Source organism: Sinocyclocheilus grahami, unplaced genomic scaffold (assembly GCF_001515645.1).
Source record: "Sinocyclocheilus grahami isolate Dianchi unplaced genomic scaffold, SAMN03320097.WGS_v1.1 scaffold644.1, whole genome shotgun sequence".
NCBI classification, from domain to species: Eukaryota; Metazoa; Chordata; class Actinopteri; order Cypriniformes; family Cyprinidae; genus Sinocyclocheilus; species Sinocyclocheilus grahami.
Window position 1 is genome coordinate 212,195 of NW_015505823.1, and position 18,646 is coordinate 230,840.

The window sequence follows — 18,646 nt, forward strand, 5'->3', positions numbered from 1 at the left end:
TTATAATATTAATTATAATATATGAAATGCACTATACTTGTAACATTGTTGTAATTATGTAATTGTAACTATAAAACTTTACTATAGTTCTTATATATATTTATATATGTATATATATATATATATATCTGTGTGTGTGTGTGTTTCTGCAGGGGGCTTTTTATCTAATATTTTTGGAAATGTTTATGTTGTGCAATTAAATTCACACTGAAAGGAAAAAATGTTAGGGGAAAAAATCATATTTTAAGCATTTTAATTCTATTTAAATTTATTTGAATTACATTCTGCATTCCGTTTGTTTGCTCGATTCAAATCAAATTGGAATTTTAATAAGACGTTCTGATTTGATTCTGACCGGTGCGCGACCCAGTTGACGTTTGGCCCGCTGCTCATTTCTCTCATTTCCGCTTGATATTTCCGGCTAGGTAAGTGGGGCTCAGTGAGACACTGGGCCTTAATTCCAGAAAAACAGCCCTTGGGGAATTCTGGAGGGCCACATAATCTCAGCGTCTCCATTTCAGGCAGGCAACACAAGCATGGCCCGTCAGACCGTGGGTGAAGCCCCCTGCCCCCAACTCGCTTTCTCCCCCGGTGTCTTTACAGCGACTTATTATGGCAGGCTAATTGTGCAGGAAAGCAGATTATGGAAGTGTTAGGATGTAACTCCTTGACCGTGTGCTAATGTGATGTCAAGCTTTTTTCTTTTTTCGAGGGGGAAGCACTGCCAGCTACATGCCAGGGCACTCTTTGGCACCGCCTGTAATCTGCCTTTGGTATTAACTCAGCAAACCGGCTTGTTGGAGTGCGGATCCCTCACTAATTATCGGGGCGCGAGGATTGCTAAAGCGTCTTACAGAGGAGGAAGGGGGCAGAAAATTTGGGTCAGCCGTGTTTGCCAAAAACAAGAATTTCAGGTCCTGCTTTAAAGGAGATACTTCGCTCTCCGCCTTTATTCTGCATGCAAACATCAGCTCTCACATGCATGATGCATTGTGATTTTTATTTTTATTTTTATTCTGTGCATCGCTTTAGGATAGAAAAATGGCAACTGAGATCTCTTTAATGTCTCTTTTTTCTCCTAATTTTAGAAGCATCTGAGACAAAGTTGAGACCTAAAAGATTGTAACACATAAATGCATTTTAATCTGTGATTTTTAATTCTGTGCATCACCTTAGAACTTCATGAAATTAAAGGTAGAGCAAATGGAAAGTTTGCAATATAGAGAGGGACAATCTATGATAACTTTGCAATATACATTTATGCATTTAACAGATGCTTTTATCCAAAGTGACTTACAAAACAGGAACAGAAGCCAAGATGTAACGCAGGCTTCCTCCTGGTTATTAAAAAAAAAAAAAGATCAGTAATGCATGTCTAGAGTTTCATCTAAGATCTCACTAATGTCTCAAATTGTGCTCACCAAAGTGTGCAATCAAAAGTCAGAGACCTCAATATGAGCTCAAGCATTTCTCACCAAATAATCTGAGCTGCTTTTCACTTAATTTATTTAGTTGTATGACAACTATTGACTTAGAAACAGCGTTATCAATTCAACTCGTTAATAATTTAATACATTTATTAAATCTAATAAAGCAATGAATTAATTATATTATGTTAAATATAATAATTCTAAATAATTATTAAATATAAATGTTATTTTATATATAATATTTATTTAATATATTTTATATAATGTTTCTACAGGGAGCATTATATAAAATCTCATTAATTTAATGTAATGAATTTATAATTTGATTGAAAATCAGAATCTCTATTAGTCAAGTGCATACAGAGAATGTTACTTAATATTTAATATAATTTTAGTATATATTATGATATATACTATTATAATGTATGTTTTAATATTAGAATTATATAATCATTCATTATTAAATATAACAATTATATACATTTATATATGTTTCTATATGGGCAATTTCTTACATTGTTTATGTGCAATGAAATGTCTGAGTAATACTGGATGGCAACTAATGATTCCTTTTTTGCATCTGAGACAAAGTTGAAACTTCAAAGACACAGCGTTGAATCTCCAAAGGTATGAAAAAGCAATCAGTTCACCTGTCATTGCACACATCAAATCATTTCATTAAATGTAGATATTTCAGCACAGCTACTCTTCAAAACTGAATACAAAGTTGCATACTTTTACCATGTATAAATAGCATGATTTTCACAAAGTGTTTGTATCTAGGCACTTTAGCATATCCGAGGTGGTGTTAATAAAGCTCTCTCGCAGGCAGCCGCTCCTCTTGTGTTTGCTTTAGCTCTACCTGAGCCCACCGGCCTGTCACCTCTGATTGTAAATCAAATTACAGAGACGCACAAATTCAATACCTAAACATGAGCGTTTGAACATTTATTTATCCTGCATCAAACTGCATTTGTTAAACTAATATCAGCAGAAGTGTTGAGAAGTGCAGAGTGACACCAGAACGCAATGAGTCTGACATTAATGGCCTAATGACTCGCATTTACACGCTGTCCTACATACATAAATGCACGTCTCGTTATTGCACGATGCTGCAGATGATATTTTGGTGCACATTTCACCCTAATGATCCAGTTTAAGTCAGAATGTGTGTCCTTTTGAATGCATCGCTGCCGTATCGACAGTGAGCGAGAGCTAGAAAGGTCTGAGAGTTATTCGAGGTTTCAAACACACTCGTGGGTTAGAAAACAGTTCATGAAGATGAATACAAACAACGGCATTCTCGTGTGTGACTGGAAAACTTTCTGGAAAAGTTCACACTGTTGACACATTGATGAGTGATGTGACAAGAAGAGAAAGTGGGGGGAAATAAAACATATTTTGCAATTCATGAGCATTTCATAAAATGCATTGTATTGTAAAAAAACACAGCAAAGCATTTTGATTTGGGGTCTTTTTTATTTGTTTTCTAAAAGATTCCAATTAGTGATCATCAAATCTTCATAAATAACATGCAGATTTTTCTATAATGCATTGAATTGTGTATTTGTAATTGTTTTCTGGCATGAAATGGTAAGTGTATATTTTGTTGTGATTCCATATGGACTTCATTCTGTAAGAAGGAGCGTTCGAAATAGATTAAGTGTGTTATTAGAGTCGCCATTTGTTCCAGTTATGCACAAACGGGTTTGATAATGTGCTTTTGGTTGCTGTAGCAAATTGCATAATGAAAATAATACATTTATTTGAGTGTTTAAATATTGTTATGGTGGTTGTTTTGTCAAATAACATATTGAGTGCTCAGTTGTGGTACTCTGCAGTATTAAAAAAAAACAATTGTGAGTTGAATCATAAAATATAATTAATATGATTCAGGGGTGAATTAGTATGATTTTATTGCAAATACTGGGCTATATAGTAATATTACTGAGTCCGCTAAAGAAAATTTTTTAATGTTTGCCTGGATGCAACACCTTTGACATTAACAGCAAAAGCTATTGGAAGTGTTTTTGCCTCTTTAAATGTTTTTAAGCTTGTTTATCTAAACTAAGTGTATGCTTTTAGATGCATTTTATTATTTGCATTTAGCATTATGACCTAAGTCCCAGGCCACCAACTGAGACTGGAATGCAATGCAATGCAATGGAATAGAATCCAACAGAGTGTAATGCAATACAATATAATAAAATGCAATGCAATAGAATAGAACAGAATGCAATTGAACAGTATATAACATGACACAATGGAATGGAGTAGAACATAATTGAATGTACTGCAATAGAGTAGAGTAGAATGCAATGCAATAGAATAGTATAAAAAGGAATGCAATGCAAAAGAATGGAATGGAATGCAACGCATTAGAATAGAATAGAACAGAATAGAATGCAATGCAATAGAATAGTGTAGTATATAACGGAACACAGTGGAATGGAATAGAACAGAGATGAATGCACTGCAATAGGATAGTATAGAATGGAACGCAATGCAGTGCGATGGAATAGAATAGAACAGAATGCACTGCAGTAGAATGGAATGGAATGCAATGCAAAGGAATTTAATAGAATCCAATAGAGCGCAATACAATAGAATAAAATAAAATGCAGTGCAATAGAATAGAACAACAGAATGCAATTGAACAGTATATAACATGACACAATGGAATGGAGTAGAACAGAATGGAATGTACTGCAATAGAGTAGAGTAGAATGCAATGCAATAGAATAGTATCAAAAGGAATGCAATGCATAAGGAATGGAATGCAATGCATTAGAATAGAATAGAACAGAATAGAATGCAATGCAATAGAATAGTATAGTATACAGTATAACGGAACACAGTGGAATGGAATAGAACAGAGATGAATGCACTGCAATAGGATAGTATAGAATGGAACGCAATGCAGTGCGATGGAATAGAATAGAACAGAATGCACTGCAGTAGAATAGAATGGAATGCAATGCAAAGGAATTTAATAGAATCCAATAGAGTGCAATACAATAGAATAAAATAAAATGCAATGCAATAGAAAGAACAACAGAATGCAATTGAACAGTATATAACATAACGCAATGGAATGGAATAGAACAGAATTGAATGTACTGCAATAGAGTAGAATGCAATGCAAAAGAATAATATATAATGGAACACAATGCAATAGAATAGAACAGAATTGAATGCAACAGAATAAAATAGAATACAGTGTAAAAGAATAGTATAGAAAGGAATGCAATGCAAAAGAATGGAATGCAATGCAGTAGAATAGAACAGAGTAGAATGCAATGTAATAGAATATAATTCAATGCAATAGAATAGTATAGTATGTAACGGAATGCAGTGGAATGGAATAGTACAGAACAGAATGCACTGCAATAGAATAGAATGCAATGCAACAGAATACTATATAACGGAATGCAATGCAGTAGTATAGAGCAGAGTTGAATGCACTGCAATAGGATAGTATAGAATGGAACGCAATGCAGTGCGATGGAATAGAATAGAACAGAATGCACTGCAGTAGAATAGAATGGAATGGAATGCAATGCAAAGGAATGGAACAATGCAGTGCAATGGAATAAAATAGAACTGAATGCAATTTAATAGAATATAAGGGAATGTGATGCAACAGAATGGAATGTAAAAGAATCAAATAGAAATGAATGCAATAGAATAGAACAGAATCGTGCAACATAGAACCTTTTAGATGTGACTATTTTGACTGCGTTCAGCCTCGAGTGCCATATTGCTTGAATATACATTACAATATACTATAATCCGGCAGTGGTTTGCCGTGTGAGCTTTAAGAACGACTGTGAGGGCAAATCCATATGCATATAGCAGTATGTAAAGCGATAATCGATGTGGAATTCAGAGCAGGCCATGCTTAAATAATCCTGTTGAAATATGATTAAATGAAGCTGTACAAATTGAAGCCAGTGAGGATTTTTTGACACCAACAATAATAATAATCATTATTATTATTATAAACGCTCGCAGAAATCCTGTGGGAGGCGAAGAGCATTCCTCAAGAGGAGTTTTTGAGCAAATGAGAGAGATTCACTCATTCTCATTAAGGATGTAATCTGCAGCCCCCCGCCAGATCAGCTCAGTAATAAGCAGAGAAAATAATCTGCTTTATTGATAGGCATATGTAGGTTCGAGTGTACCGACTGCCAGGTACTTATCTTTTTTTTGCGCATGTGGTGTCTCATAGGAGGATATAATACTTTGTGACTAACTCCTGAGGCTAAAAGTTCTTCAAATTCATTATTTTCTATTTCTCACTGATACATTTTAGCCTCCAAACCAGGGAATTTTAATATGATGGCAGACAATCTGTGCCAGCAGTCAACTAGAGAATGAACAAAAACATCATGTCAGCTGACAGAATATTTCTCAAAGACTATGCATATTTTAAAGTGTGCGTTTTTATTTCACATGCATTTTAGAAAACCTCAAATCTCTGGGACGGAGGACATTTTTAATATGCAAACATGTGAAAAGATGGTAATATTTCAGCACTTTATTGTGTGAATCATTCAAAACAAAATATAGGACAGCGTCAATGTACTGCAAATGTACACTTTATTCAGGGTTACCTAGAAGTAGAAGATTATTTCATCATTTGTAGAAATAAAAAAACACTGTCAGTAATAGTTTGATAAGCTGTTTTTAAAATAATGACAGATTTTTTTGAATATTCCTATTTTATGTACAGTGATTGCTTTGAATGCATCTTGTTTCTTATAATGCAACCTTATTTATGAACAGTGCTGGGTAGTAACCGATTACATGTAATCTGGATTACATAATCGGGTTCCAAAAATTAAGTACTTGTAATTAGATTACGATACATTTGAAAATACTTGTAATCAGATTACAGTTACTTTGTATTGATTACATGATTACATATTATCCACATGGTCACATGACATACAGGTGGAATATTTCATATTTTTAATTTAGTATTTTATTGAAATGCACAACACTGTCAGTAATAGTTTGATATGCTGTATTTAAAATAATGACAGATTTGTGAATATTCCTATTTGTGATTGCTTTGAATGCATCTGGTTTCTTATAATGCAACCGTACGTGTGAACACTGCTGGGTAGTAACTGATTACATGTAATCTGGATTACATCGTCGGGTTCAAAAATGAAGTACTTGTAATTAGATTATACTACATTTTAAAACTGTAATCAGATTAGTTGCTTTTTTCTACTGATTACATGATTATATATTATTCACATGGTCATATGACATGCATGCAAACAGGTAGAATATGTCATATTTCTTTATAATTAAGTGTTTTATTTTGATTGAAAGATTTAATTTAATTGAACATTTTTAAGGTTTAATTTAATATTAGCTTTTCATTAAATTCCGAAACCCCCTGCAGTTCCTTCACGAACCTTTGACGTTGATGTTTAATGCACTACGTGTTGTTAATAACAACAAACGGAATATTTGTATTTTATATCAATATGGTACAAGATTATTCGAATAAGTAAAAAGTAATCTGTTTATATCACCTGAAATGTGAAATGTAATGGATTACGTTACTAACTACAATTTTTGTCCTGTAATTTGGACTACAGTTTGTAAATAATTTGTCTATTTTAAAAATGTCAATCTACACAGGATCGTCCTTCAGCGACTGTCCCGCTCGGAAAAACACGGCTGGTTTGTTTGGAGTCGAACTGTCGCCCATCTCACGCTGTGAGTGAGTGTGTCTTTCCAATTTTCATCATGTGATTTTCTGCCTTCCTGCAGGGCCTCGCTGCTATACATGGCTTATTGTGTACAATACCTTGACACAAACTTCCTCTTTTAAGTACAGAGTTCAGACTTCAGAAGACGTGCAGTGTTTATGTGAGTGTATATCTCATTTCTTCTAGTGACCTTGGGCACAGCGACACGGGCGAGTTCTGAAGCTTCGATTTGACACGTCAAGATGTTGCGGTAATGCAAGATAATTTTGGGTTTTTTGCCCTCCTCGGAGCAAACTGAAGTAAGGAAATGTGGCAGAGTCCTTCTCCAGAGATTACAGGTAATACAGTCCATTGCCCCCATAAACATGCTTGACACAAGACCCTCATGATGGAGCGATTGCTCCAGGAGAGACTTTTTCACACTTTAATTTGCCTTAAATGAACTGGAGAAGTCAGCGAGGGCTTTGAGATGCTGCGCCGAGAGAGAGGCCGCTGTAAACTACCTCTGCGGTCACCTCTCTCCCCAAAAATGACATGGAATTACATCATGAGTTCAGTGCGAATCTGCCCGCGACTTCTGCAACCTCATTTAGAGCAAACATACTCATGCATCTAGGATTGGTTGAGAGTGGATCTAAATTATCAATAAAAAATATTTTCCATCTATCTGAGCTACAAAAAGTTTGTGCATGAGGACATTTTCAAGTCATTATTCCATAATGTGTTATGCATGCATAATTTAACATTTTAAAAAGGATATTTTATCTTAATATTTGTGCAATATTTTACAACCAGCATGAAGGATTAGACTCCAATTTTATATCTATTCTTACTGAGCTTTATTTTTTTTATATCTTAAAAGTTATTCTATTTTAAAAAGCACTATTTTTTTAGTTATTTGTACAATGTATATATTTTACCACCAGCTTATATTTTTAAATCTGTTTTATGTTTATATTGCAGTGTATTCTGTCTAATTTGTCAAATTCACAGTTTCATTAAATGCTAAAGTTTGTTATTTGAGTTTTATTTTTTAAACATGTAGGCACCAGTAAATATCTTCTATTTTATAAAGGACATTTTTTTCTTATTATTAGTTGTTTTTTTACCGCCAGCAAAAGGGATTTGACTCAAATCTTATATTATTTGATCTCTTATGTTTATATTGCGGTGTATTCCATCTAATACGTCAAGTTCACAGCGTCAAGGGTTCATCAAACACTAAATTTTGTTATTTGAGTTTTATTCTTGAACATGGAGGCATCTATAATCATAAATGACAAAAACCTGAGATCAACTTTTCAGAGCCTCGTTTTAAGATTTTTGAATAATATAGTCATTGTTTTAAATGCATCTTGTTCCTTATAATGCATATTATCATTATTATGCATATTATATTATTTCAATCCAAAATGATAAAAATGTCAAATAATCAGATCTGTTAAATTTGTTGCATTATATGTAATATATATATTTTTCTCTTTATAGTGTAATATAGTTTTCATATTTCATATTGCAGTAAGTGAGGAAGCATTGTGCCAGTGTTTGGCAGCAGAAATTGATAAATTACTTTCAACAAGTGGCCAAAAAAACAGTTGATAACACTATTTGCATGATTTATTTGTGATGTTATCTGGCCATGCATCATTCTGAAGGACTGTCCTGTAAAAACGTATTAGAAGTGCAAATGCATTTTATTTACTGTACCATTATGACCTTTGGGAATTCTCGTCTCAAAATATTTCAAATTGTTTAGTTTTTTTCTCTGTCTCTAAAGTATCAGCGTGGCTATAGAAATAATATCTCACAGAAATATGTTTTTCAGTGTCATTGCTCAGATATTTCCAGTACAGAGGAAGCACTTTTGCACACTTGAGGGAGGGAAAAAAATCTTTTGTATGTTGAAGCAACACAGAGGATATTTGGGTCATAGGCGGAAACTTCTATTATCATGGCTGGAGTGTTTAGTGAGGTTGAAAAGGATCAAATCGCCAAAAATCAATGAGCGCTTTAAAAGACACAGTGAATCAGAGTGTGCTGACCAATCGTCCATAGGTTCAATTCCTCAAAGGATTGTTAGGTTGGATAAATGTGGCTTTTTCCTCGTCTGTCATCTGATACTATCACTGTAGTGTGAAATACACCCATGCTGGAGAAAAATCCCACCTGTAATAGTATGTTGGCTTCTGAACTTCATTTAATGGATATTGTGTTTAGGAAATTTGGAGCCTTTTTACATAAACTGTGTGATCTAGTGTCAACTTTGACAAGTTGTGTGCTGTTTTACCAACCTGACACTACAGGCAAAAACATTGTATTTTCATGCGCTGGAGTGAGATTTTGGGCTGTTTGGCTTTGCAAAACATGTATTTTATGACTAGTGGAAAGAAAACATTCAAAATACACATTTAAGTGCACTTTATCTATTTGCATCTGTAGGTTTCAACAAGTATCTTTAAAGGCCGTGAGTTTTTTTTCTCCACTTTTTCAATTATACATATTTTTTAAAGGTCATTTCTCAAAATGAGTTTTTTTCTCCACTTCAGCAGCACTCACATGCACTAAAATGTACAGCTTTATTCCTATCTATATTCTGAAGGTTTTTACTAAGGGGGTTTGTTCATTTATATTATTCGCCTGATGTTATACAACATTTTATTCCTAAAAACATTTTTTGTGACGGTATTTTAAACCTGACATTATCCAATGTTCAGATTTATCTTCAGGAAATATATGCAATTTATAATTAGATACTGCCTCATTTGCATATTTAAATATAACATTTCAGAAAGCATGTAATACAAAAAAATACTTGCAATTCTTAATGTTATCGATCAACTGGGAAAGTATGGTGATATCTTTTAGTTAAATATTCCATCTAATATTCGCCTGTGGTGTCTTGCCTTAACGAAAGAAAACACAACATGATAGTTGACACCTGATGATAGTCGAGGATGATAACGTCCAAAATACCTCAACGTATCAATGCTTTCCTCGTGTCAGCGATTTGTAACTCACCGTGAACTTTGTGCAAAAAAAGAGGCACCTTTTGGTTCTGTAAATGAACAAATTTCGTCATTCTCCCATTCGTCAAAGGATTTTCTCATGCGGTTGTCTGAATAGTCGCATCTCTACCTTTCCCATTGGATCTCCTTTCCAGAAAAGAAAAAGCATATCTATTCAAAAGCCATTTAGTTCATTCCTTTCTTGGCCTGTAAACGCATTCATCAATTGTTCTGCTTTGTAGATGGCTTTTCTAATGCTAATCTGCCGTGTTAAATATCTTTTTGTTCCCCTTTCACCGTTTTGTCATTCAGTTTATCCAGTTTTGGTCACCCATTTTATTTATTTATGCGCCTGGCTCCATTCATGCGCTCATGTATTTTTTATTATGTTGTTTCACTGTCATCCAGTGTCAACTCACTCTATTCAATGTAGGCTACTTGAAGGACTCGGAGGGACAAAGCGTGTACACATTGCAGCGCTATTCACCCCGGCCAGCTGGATTGCCTGAAAAAAAAGGGTGGAAGAAAAAAAAACCTTGTGAAAAGAAATCCTCAACAATGAACACAGAAGAAGTGCACAATGCTAACAGTTTTCCAAATACCACTGATTGCTTTAGCCACAATGAAGGAAAGCAGGCGCTTTTTGCTGAGCTCCACTTCAACAAACAACAGGCTCACAAAGGCCTCCCAACTCATGTTTTGTTCCGAGACAAAACCTCCTCGACTGTCTAAATGCTCCTACTGAAGGGAGACAAAGTTCTTTCAGTTAGTGCCCCCTTTCTTAAAGCGGAGGGAGAAAAGAGAGCTGAGAAAAAAAGGAAAATGGTCTGGTGATGTGTGCTCTTTTGTGGAGCGGACCACCTTTTCAGGCATTTCGGTGTGCAAACTGTGGGCTGAAACGCAGAGCTTTCGTAATATAGAGAGAGACCAATTCAGAGAGAAAAAATTGGTTTAAAATAAAATTTAAAATATGCATATGTGGTCACAGCTAAATGATTTTTGAGATATTGGTCGAATCAACCCGGTTGCACCTGCAAAAGTCATTTTAAAGGTCAGGGCAGGTAGAAATAAATCAGCACATTTTCACCTTTTCCCAGTGTAAAGTTAAACATACAGTGTTAATATACTATTAGAAGAAAATCAATTATTACATTCAAACATGTTTTTAAAAATATGAAATATCTACTTAGGTTGCATTGAAATGGAAATCTTTCGGACAAGTTTTTCAGGAGTTTTGGAAAAGCCTGAGTTGCAAACAAAAAATGTGCAAAAGGTAAAAAAAAAAAAAAAAGAATAGATAGCAACATGTTTCAAATATGAAATATCTACTTATGTTGCATTGAAATGCAAATCTTTAAGACAAATTCTACAGGAGTTTTGCAAACGTTTAAAAGGTCATCAGAAAGCTGCTTTGAAATGAAAAAAGGATCATTCTTGAAACCGTGTCTGTCCTGAAAATAATGTGCGTAACACTAAAAAAAAAAACTTAAATATCTACTTTGCAATGACTATATTGCGTTGAAATGCAAATATGTCAAATTCTTCATTGGTTTAGGAGAGTGAGTTGAAAACAAAAAATAGCGTGCAAAAGGTCATCAAGAAGCTGCTCTGAAATTAAAAAAGCATCACTCTTGAAAAGGTGTCTGTCCTGTAAATAATGTGCATATATAGCCCCGGTGATTTGTTGATTCGTCTGCTTCGTAACAAGTGAAAAAGGTCACTTTTCCAAAGCGAAGCAGGAAGCTCCGTGGAGAGCAGAGATCGTGGTGTGACAATAGAGAATACAGGCCAGTCAAAAGATTCAATTAACCGTGGCGGAGGTAATTATCCCTGGACAGTCCAAATTAGTTTTGCATAATTGGTCTGAGCCATACGAATTAACTTCTTAATGCAATCTAAGAGGGCAGTTTACATTAAGAACGACCCTGCACGGAGCACATTGGGAAGAAAGGCGTAAATGTTTTGAATAATGCTTCCCCGTTTGAATGATGCGTAGCTATGTGTATTATGCATAATTAATGACAACTGGTGAGTACACAAAACATGAAATCGACAAGAGTGTTCCCGTTTTTAATAAAATAGCTCTATTTGACTAAAAAAAAAAGTAAAGAAAGTCTGTCCGAAAGGCCTAAACGGTTTCGTTTTTCTGCGTAAAAGTAAACTCCTCAGCTTTATCTTCCTTCCTATTCATGATCTGAGTTGTGATAAATCAGGATTTTGGCTCTTGATTACAAAGACCTGCTTGAGATTTCTGAGTAATTCTATTCAAAGCCCGAACAAAAGCGTCCTTTAGAGGATACTTTACACTTCACCTGCTCCGACCAAGTAAAGGCATTCAAGATACAAATCTTGTAAGAACTACAGAGCAATTTACCTTTTCCCCCCGCATACGCTTTATTATATCCCCCTTGTCCAATAAATGAACGATAGGCATTTTAAGTACATATAAGTGGAATTATGCAAAACATATAACATATACAATTTCACTTCGAGTTAGTAAAAAAGCGGACTGACTTTCTTACGTGAACGCATCTGGCAGTCGTCTGATGTCGAATATGTCGACGGACCAGCACCCTAGAAATGTCCGAAACTCGGGCATGTTGTTTCTTTTGAATACATTACACTTATAAGTGCTCATGGTCTCCCTTTGTGCAAATATCAAAGGACACGTCGTGTCCCACGATCAACAAATAGGGCAGTTTCACTGACTGAACAATAAATATTACATACATCCATGGAATATTTGAAACTCAAAATATAGGCTACACCTGATTTCTAGTCCAACAGCTCCGGCATTTGGAGCACTAACCAGATATGATTTAATAAAACTGTACACATTTACAGCAACATGACTGATTTGAAGAAGAAGAGAAAAAACTGCGCGGGCATTCGTCAAGGTTGATTTTCATAAAACAATGTTTTGTTTTCCAATATAGTTCAAATGCAACCACTTGAACAGCATCACCCAATGTTCTCTGCAATAGCGGCACATGGTAAACTAGTTACAGAGTCAACAGGTTAGTCTGACTTGGTAGCTTTTCATAGAATTATTCACATTGATAAGGGCGTACTGGATTCGCTCAGCACATTGTCGTTTGTCATTAATATCCACGCCAGAATAACAGAACGCCAGAGGCATTAATCATGATACAAACACATGTGATATCTGATATGAAGATCGTGGCATCACATGTTCATGCTCCACGTGTATTGCGTTGATTTCACGTTTAGAAACTTTTTCAGAGTCTCATAACGCCGCCGCGTACGCGGGATACGGTTCAAGGTGTGGTTTGCCCATTCCAGGTAGTAAAATGTAGGCAAGAGGTGGCTGGAGCCCTGCAGACGTCCAAGCCGCGCAGTTACACGGGATCATGTAGCCCGGGTTACCCGGCGATGGATGGGAATGCGTGTGGGTATGTGCGCCCGCTCCGGAGAAAGCCGTCGCCGCTGTTGGGTAACCCAACGGTGAGGCGTATGGGAAAGACGGTGGAGAAAGTTCTGTCATTTTTGAGCCGAGGTCAAAAAACGAATAAGGGTTTGTAGACATGGAAGGGTTGAAGAACACCCTGGCCGCGGCTGCCGCCGCCGCCGCCGCCACTTTATCGGGGTTGCTCATTAACGACTCGGAAAGCGCTCCGCTCGGTAAGCCGCCCATTTTAAGCGCCTCGTGCTCTCCCAAATTATACGCCATCGGGAACGCGAATTTGTCTTTCTTCATTAAAGTCTTGGGCTTTCGCCTGGGTCTGTATTTGTAGTCAGGGTGTTCCTTCATGTGCATCGCCCGCAGTCGCTTCGCTTCGTCGATGAACGGCCTCTTATCGGACTCCGTCAGAAGTTTCCACTCCGCTCCTAATCGCTTGCTGATTTCGGAATTGTGCATTTTCGGGTTTTCTTGGGCCATTTTCCGCCGCTGCGCTCGGGACCACACCATGAACGCGTTCATAGGACGCTTAACGTGATCCATGGACTTGGACATGCTGGCAAGCGTTCGCCTCACCTGCTCAGGTAAAACTCCACGGACAGAACTGTCACTTCGTCAGAGATTAGCCTGATTTGAAAGTACGCGATTTGTAAAAGTCTCCGGGCTTGCTTTAAACGCACTGCTTCATGCCGCCGCGAAAAAAAACAAGTCCAATTCTTCTTAAACTTTCACGAAAGCAATGTTCTCAGATGCATCGTTAGTATATCCTCAAACAGTAGGCTAGCAGATGAAGTCGAAGGGATAAACAAGAAGTCGTCTTCCTCCTTAGCTCTGCTCGCTTGCTGTTTTCCTCTTCAACATGGTGAAGCAACCGCAGCTGATAACTTCAATCGAGTGATTGTCAACCGAGGGTTGCAACATGTGAAATAAGGAGCGCACTGGCAGGTACTGAAAGGGCCTTTGGCGCATGCGCACTACAGCTGCCAGACCTGGGGCTCTCCAAAATCCCACCCAGCGCGAGGAACGAGAGTGAAATGATAAACTCACTTTGCTCAGAGTGAAAGCAGCCCTGCGTCGTGTGTGTGTGTGTGTGTGTATGTGTGTGCGTTCCCGCTTACAGCATCTGGGTGTACTTTGATAATAGCCTACTCAACGTAAGCGTGCGCTAATTATACAACGATTTTCGCATTTAAAATACATTTCGCTGGGAATTCTAGTGGTGCAGTCTGTTGAGGTTCGTCTCTCACAAGCCGAATTGTAAATTCTACAACATTTTTAAACAAAACAGCATGCAAATCTTTGTTTATAAATAATATAATATCAGAATTATGTATATTTTGTCAACGTTGCGTTCAATAATGATCCTAAAGGAAAGTCTTCGACTGATGCTATGGTTACCTCCTCCTCAGGTGAACGCGATTTTCGTCTTTTTAACGCCAAGTGAAACTACGTTTTCTACTCATTTGCATTTTAACTGTCTGTTGTGTTTAGTTCCTGAAACGTTCGAGAACTTATTGACCGTCAATAGTGAGTCACCTTTAGCAAATATAACCTAATAAATCACTTTTTATTTAGATTTTGGGTTCATATGCCTGATCAGGGTGCGTTCCATTTGCGCAGAATGAAATAGGCATGTAATAAATGATAGGTAAAAGTTAATGAACGTGCATTTAGTGCAATACATCACGAAATTAAATGTGATGTCTTGACCAAACGGAACGCATGCACGTCTTCTTTAATTTATCTGAATATTTCACTAAAACACACAGGTATTAATAAGCTAGATAAAGCGTGAGGTGTTTATCGCACTCGGAGAACTTTTTCTTCTTGACAGCTTCGCTTCTTTCTCTCCGACTTCAAAGGATTTTCTGAAGTGACCCGAAAATGAGCTCGAGGAATATTTCACTGTGCAATTACAGATATATGAGAGAGTCCTTGTGTAAATTGTATGTTTAAGTGGATTCTGCGCGCACCTTCTCTGTTGTTCCCTATTATTAAAATGATACCTAAAATGACAGCTTTTAACAAGTGGGAAAAATCATTTAATTGCAGAAACTTGCATTGCAAATGTCGCCAGCCCTTTCCCCCCTAGCTCTTAATATCAATGCATACGTTTGTATTTAAAACAGAAAATTGGCATGCATGCATGCCAGTTTTATTCTAATTATTTGTGTTTATTATTATTATTATTATTATTATTATCCAAATCGAAAGTCAAAGCATCTAATTCATTTAAAGAGATCGGCACATAATCCGGTTTTATCAGAGATGATGCCAACATGATTAATAACCATACATTTAAAAGAGGCAGAGCCTTGCAAGGGAGCAAAGACGATGCAGATAAGAAAAAAACATTCACATTTATCGTGAAGAAAGTCATCTGTGAATTGAAAGACAAGCAGCGCTAAATGCTGAGCATCTACACGAGTGTTTGAAATCTATTGTTCGCCATAAGCCTGGTTTCCTCTCCATTATTCGGCCAAACGTGGCTTCTGAAATTTAATTACGCCTATCGAATGAGATTAATGTTGTACTATTATGGCGTTGTGCCCTTGGCCTTCATATGCATGTCTTTTGTTTAGGCTGAAGTCCGGCGGAACAGTGAAGATAAGGGGGTGATGATGATGATGATGAGTGTCAGAGCAGATGATTGACAGCAGCTCTGACGTGTCCAGCTCTGTCCTGTTCTCTTCTCTGGGTAGTTCATGTTTCAGATGCTTCAGGCGACAGCAAAAATATCATGTGAGCGGCCAAGACGTTCTTTTAAACCCTTCAAACAGTCGATGATTAAGAAGAAGAAAAAAATTGAATCAATGCATAAACACCGCAGCCTCTGCTTTGATACCAACACATATTTAAGCAATACACACACATTTCATTAGCAAGTACCAAAAATGATTTTAATTTTGATTATTAATTATATAAATTATATGCTTTTTTTAATCTCAGGTACTGTGTAGGTGGTCTGTTGACTGATATATAACAGAATTAATTTATAAATTATATATTATTCTAAATGTTTGTAGATATTATATTGCTTATAAATGTACATTTTTATTAAGGTTTATTGTACGTGTGTGTGTGTGTGTGTGTACCTGGTATTTATCACGTTATGGGGACCAAATGGACATTTTTGAGGTCCCCATGAGGAAACAAGCTTATAAATGATATAGAATGAGGTTTTTTTGAGAAAGTAAAAATGCAGAAAGTCTCCTGTGAGGGGTAGGTTTAGGGGCAGGGTTGGTGTAGGGCAATAGAATATACAGTTTGTACAGTATAAAAACCATTACGCCTATGGGATGTCCCCATAAAACATGGAAACACAACATATGTATGTGTGTGTGTGTGTGTGTGTGTGTGTGTAAACGTGATGAATGAATGTGTGAATGAATTTGAATAACAAATTGTATACATTTAAATATGTATACATATAGAAAGATACATTTTATATTGTTTATAAATATTTAATTTTTATTCATGTTTATTGTGTGTGTGTGTGTGTGTAGGCCTACACACACACACACACACACACACTCACACACACACACACACACACACTCATACACACACACACACACACACACTCATACACACACACACACACACACATTGACATTTCAAGGTTCAGCTTATAAATAGTTTTTACACATTCCTTTACTGTAATGTAATGTAAATAATTAAAAGTACATAAAAGAGGAGTGTGCAAAGTCAGTTTGAGAAACTTGAGGAACAGCCGAACCTTTTTCGTTTGAGTTTTTGACCGTGAGTTTTACATGAACTCCATGTGAACTTGAATCAGACTTTAGCGTGTCTCAAACAGCAGAGGAAGCGATTCACAGGAAGGAAACTGCTTTCGTAAAGAGATGGGCATTTCTTTGTAGAAGTTGTACACTTTGCTTATCATGTCATCTCTCAGTGACACAGGACTGCAATAGAGCCCTTCAAACTAAAACTGGGGTGTGGAGACGCTTTCTCACTGATGAAAGAGTCGTCATTACAGGGAGGCTGGAGAATATAAGTGACTCTTATCAGATGCTCTATCATATATACTCCCTTCCTCTAGTTTGAGATGTTTAACTGCATGGCCTAAATGAGCCAACAGATCCACTGCATGGTAGAAAACAAACAAGTTTTTTTAATTGTTATTGTATTTTTTTGGACTTCATGCTTTTTTAGGTGAATGGGTCCATAAAAGTCCCTAAAATAGGGCAACATTTACTGTGTTAATATGATTTTCTTTTTTTTTGTACTTGTATTTTGAATTGTGCATTGCGTGCTGTGTTTTAAAGGAAATGTAATTTTCTGGCAGAAAATAACCAGTATTTTTTCCATTTTCCTTCAGATTTCTCACTCTGATGAAGTTTAAAGAGAAGATTATGCATAAAGTCGGCTTAAGATTCAACTTTATAGCATAATATTTCAGCAGCAGTCCTTAAAGTATAACCAGTTGTGTTTAATTTCTACTTGAAAGTTGATTTTTACTAATGCAGATGTTGAATTATGAACTAAAGAACAATAGTGAAAGAAAAATACAGAATTTAATTTGACTGAATCATTACAGTCATGGGTTTTAAAAATGATGCAGAAGTTGGCACTATTTCCAGCCCACACATTTATAGACATAATCACATGTTTAAAAGATAAACAAAATACTACATATAGCTCACAGGCATTTGGACTGAAACTAGAGTTTCTGTCACTGCTGCTTTTGATAAAGTCGTGTTTGTGTTGTAATCTTTCGTTAGGCTTGGATACAAATATGCAGCACAGAATAAAAAAAATAAATAAATAAAAATAATAATGTGAACAAATTATTTACAATAATAAAAAAAAATAATAAAAATAATATAAAAATGTTCTATCCAAATGTCATTAATCTGTGGAAACATGACATGATCACTAGGTGTCCTCGTGAAAAATTCTGTCTCTCTCCTAGTCTGGTCCTCTCAGACTAATCAGTGTCTAAACCGACAGACGCTCTGAAACATTAGAGTAAAAGGCAATGATGTACAGTGAGAAAACAGGAGGAGCGATAAGGCATGTCTCAGTCAAAGAGTT

General features: G+C 36.1%; 1 protein-coding gene across 1 annotated transcript; it reads right to left on the reverse strand.

Annotated features, from left to right (window-relative positions):
• Nucleotides 1-12,552: 12,552 nt before the first annotated feature.
• LOC107558380 (transcription factor Sox-21-B-like) lies at nt 12,553-14,483 on the reverse strand. The gene has a single exon (XM_016242043.1). It carries the CDS (start codon nt 14,141-14,143, stop codon nt 13,415-13,417), a length of 729 nt encoding a protein of 242 aa, XP_016097529.1. The 5' UTR covers nt 14,144-14,483; the 3' UTR covers nt 12,553-13,414.
• Between the last annotated feature and the right edge of the window lie 4,163 nt (nt 14,484-18,646).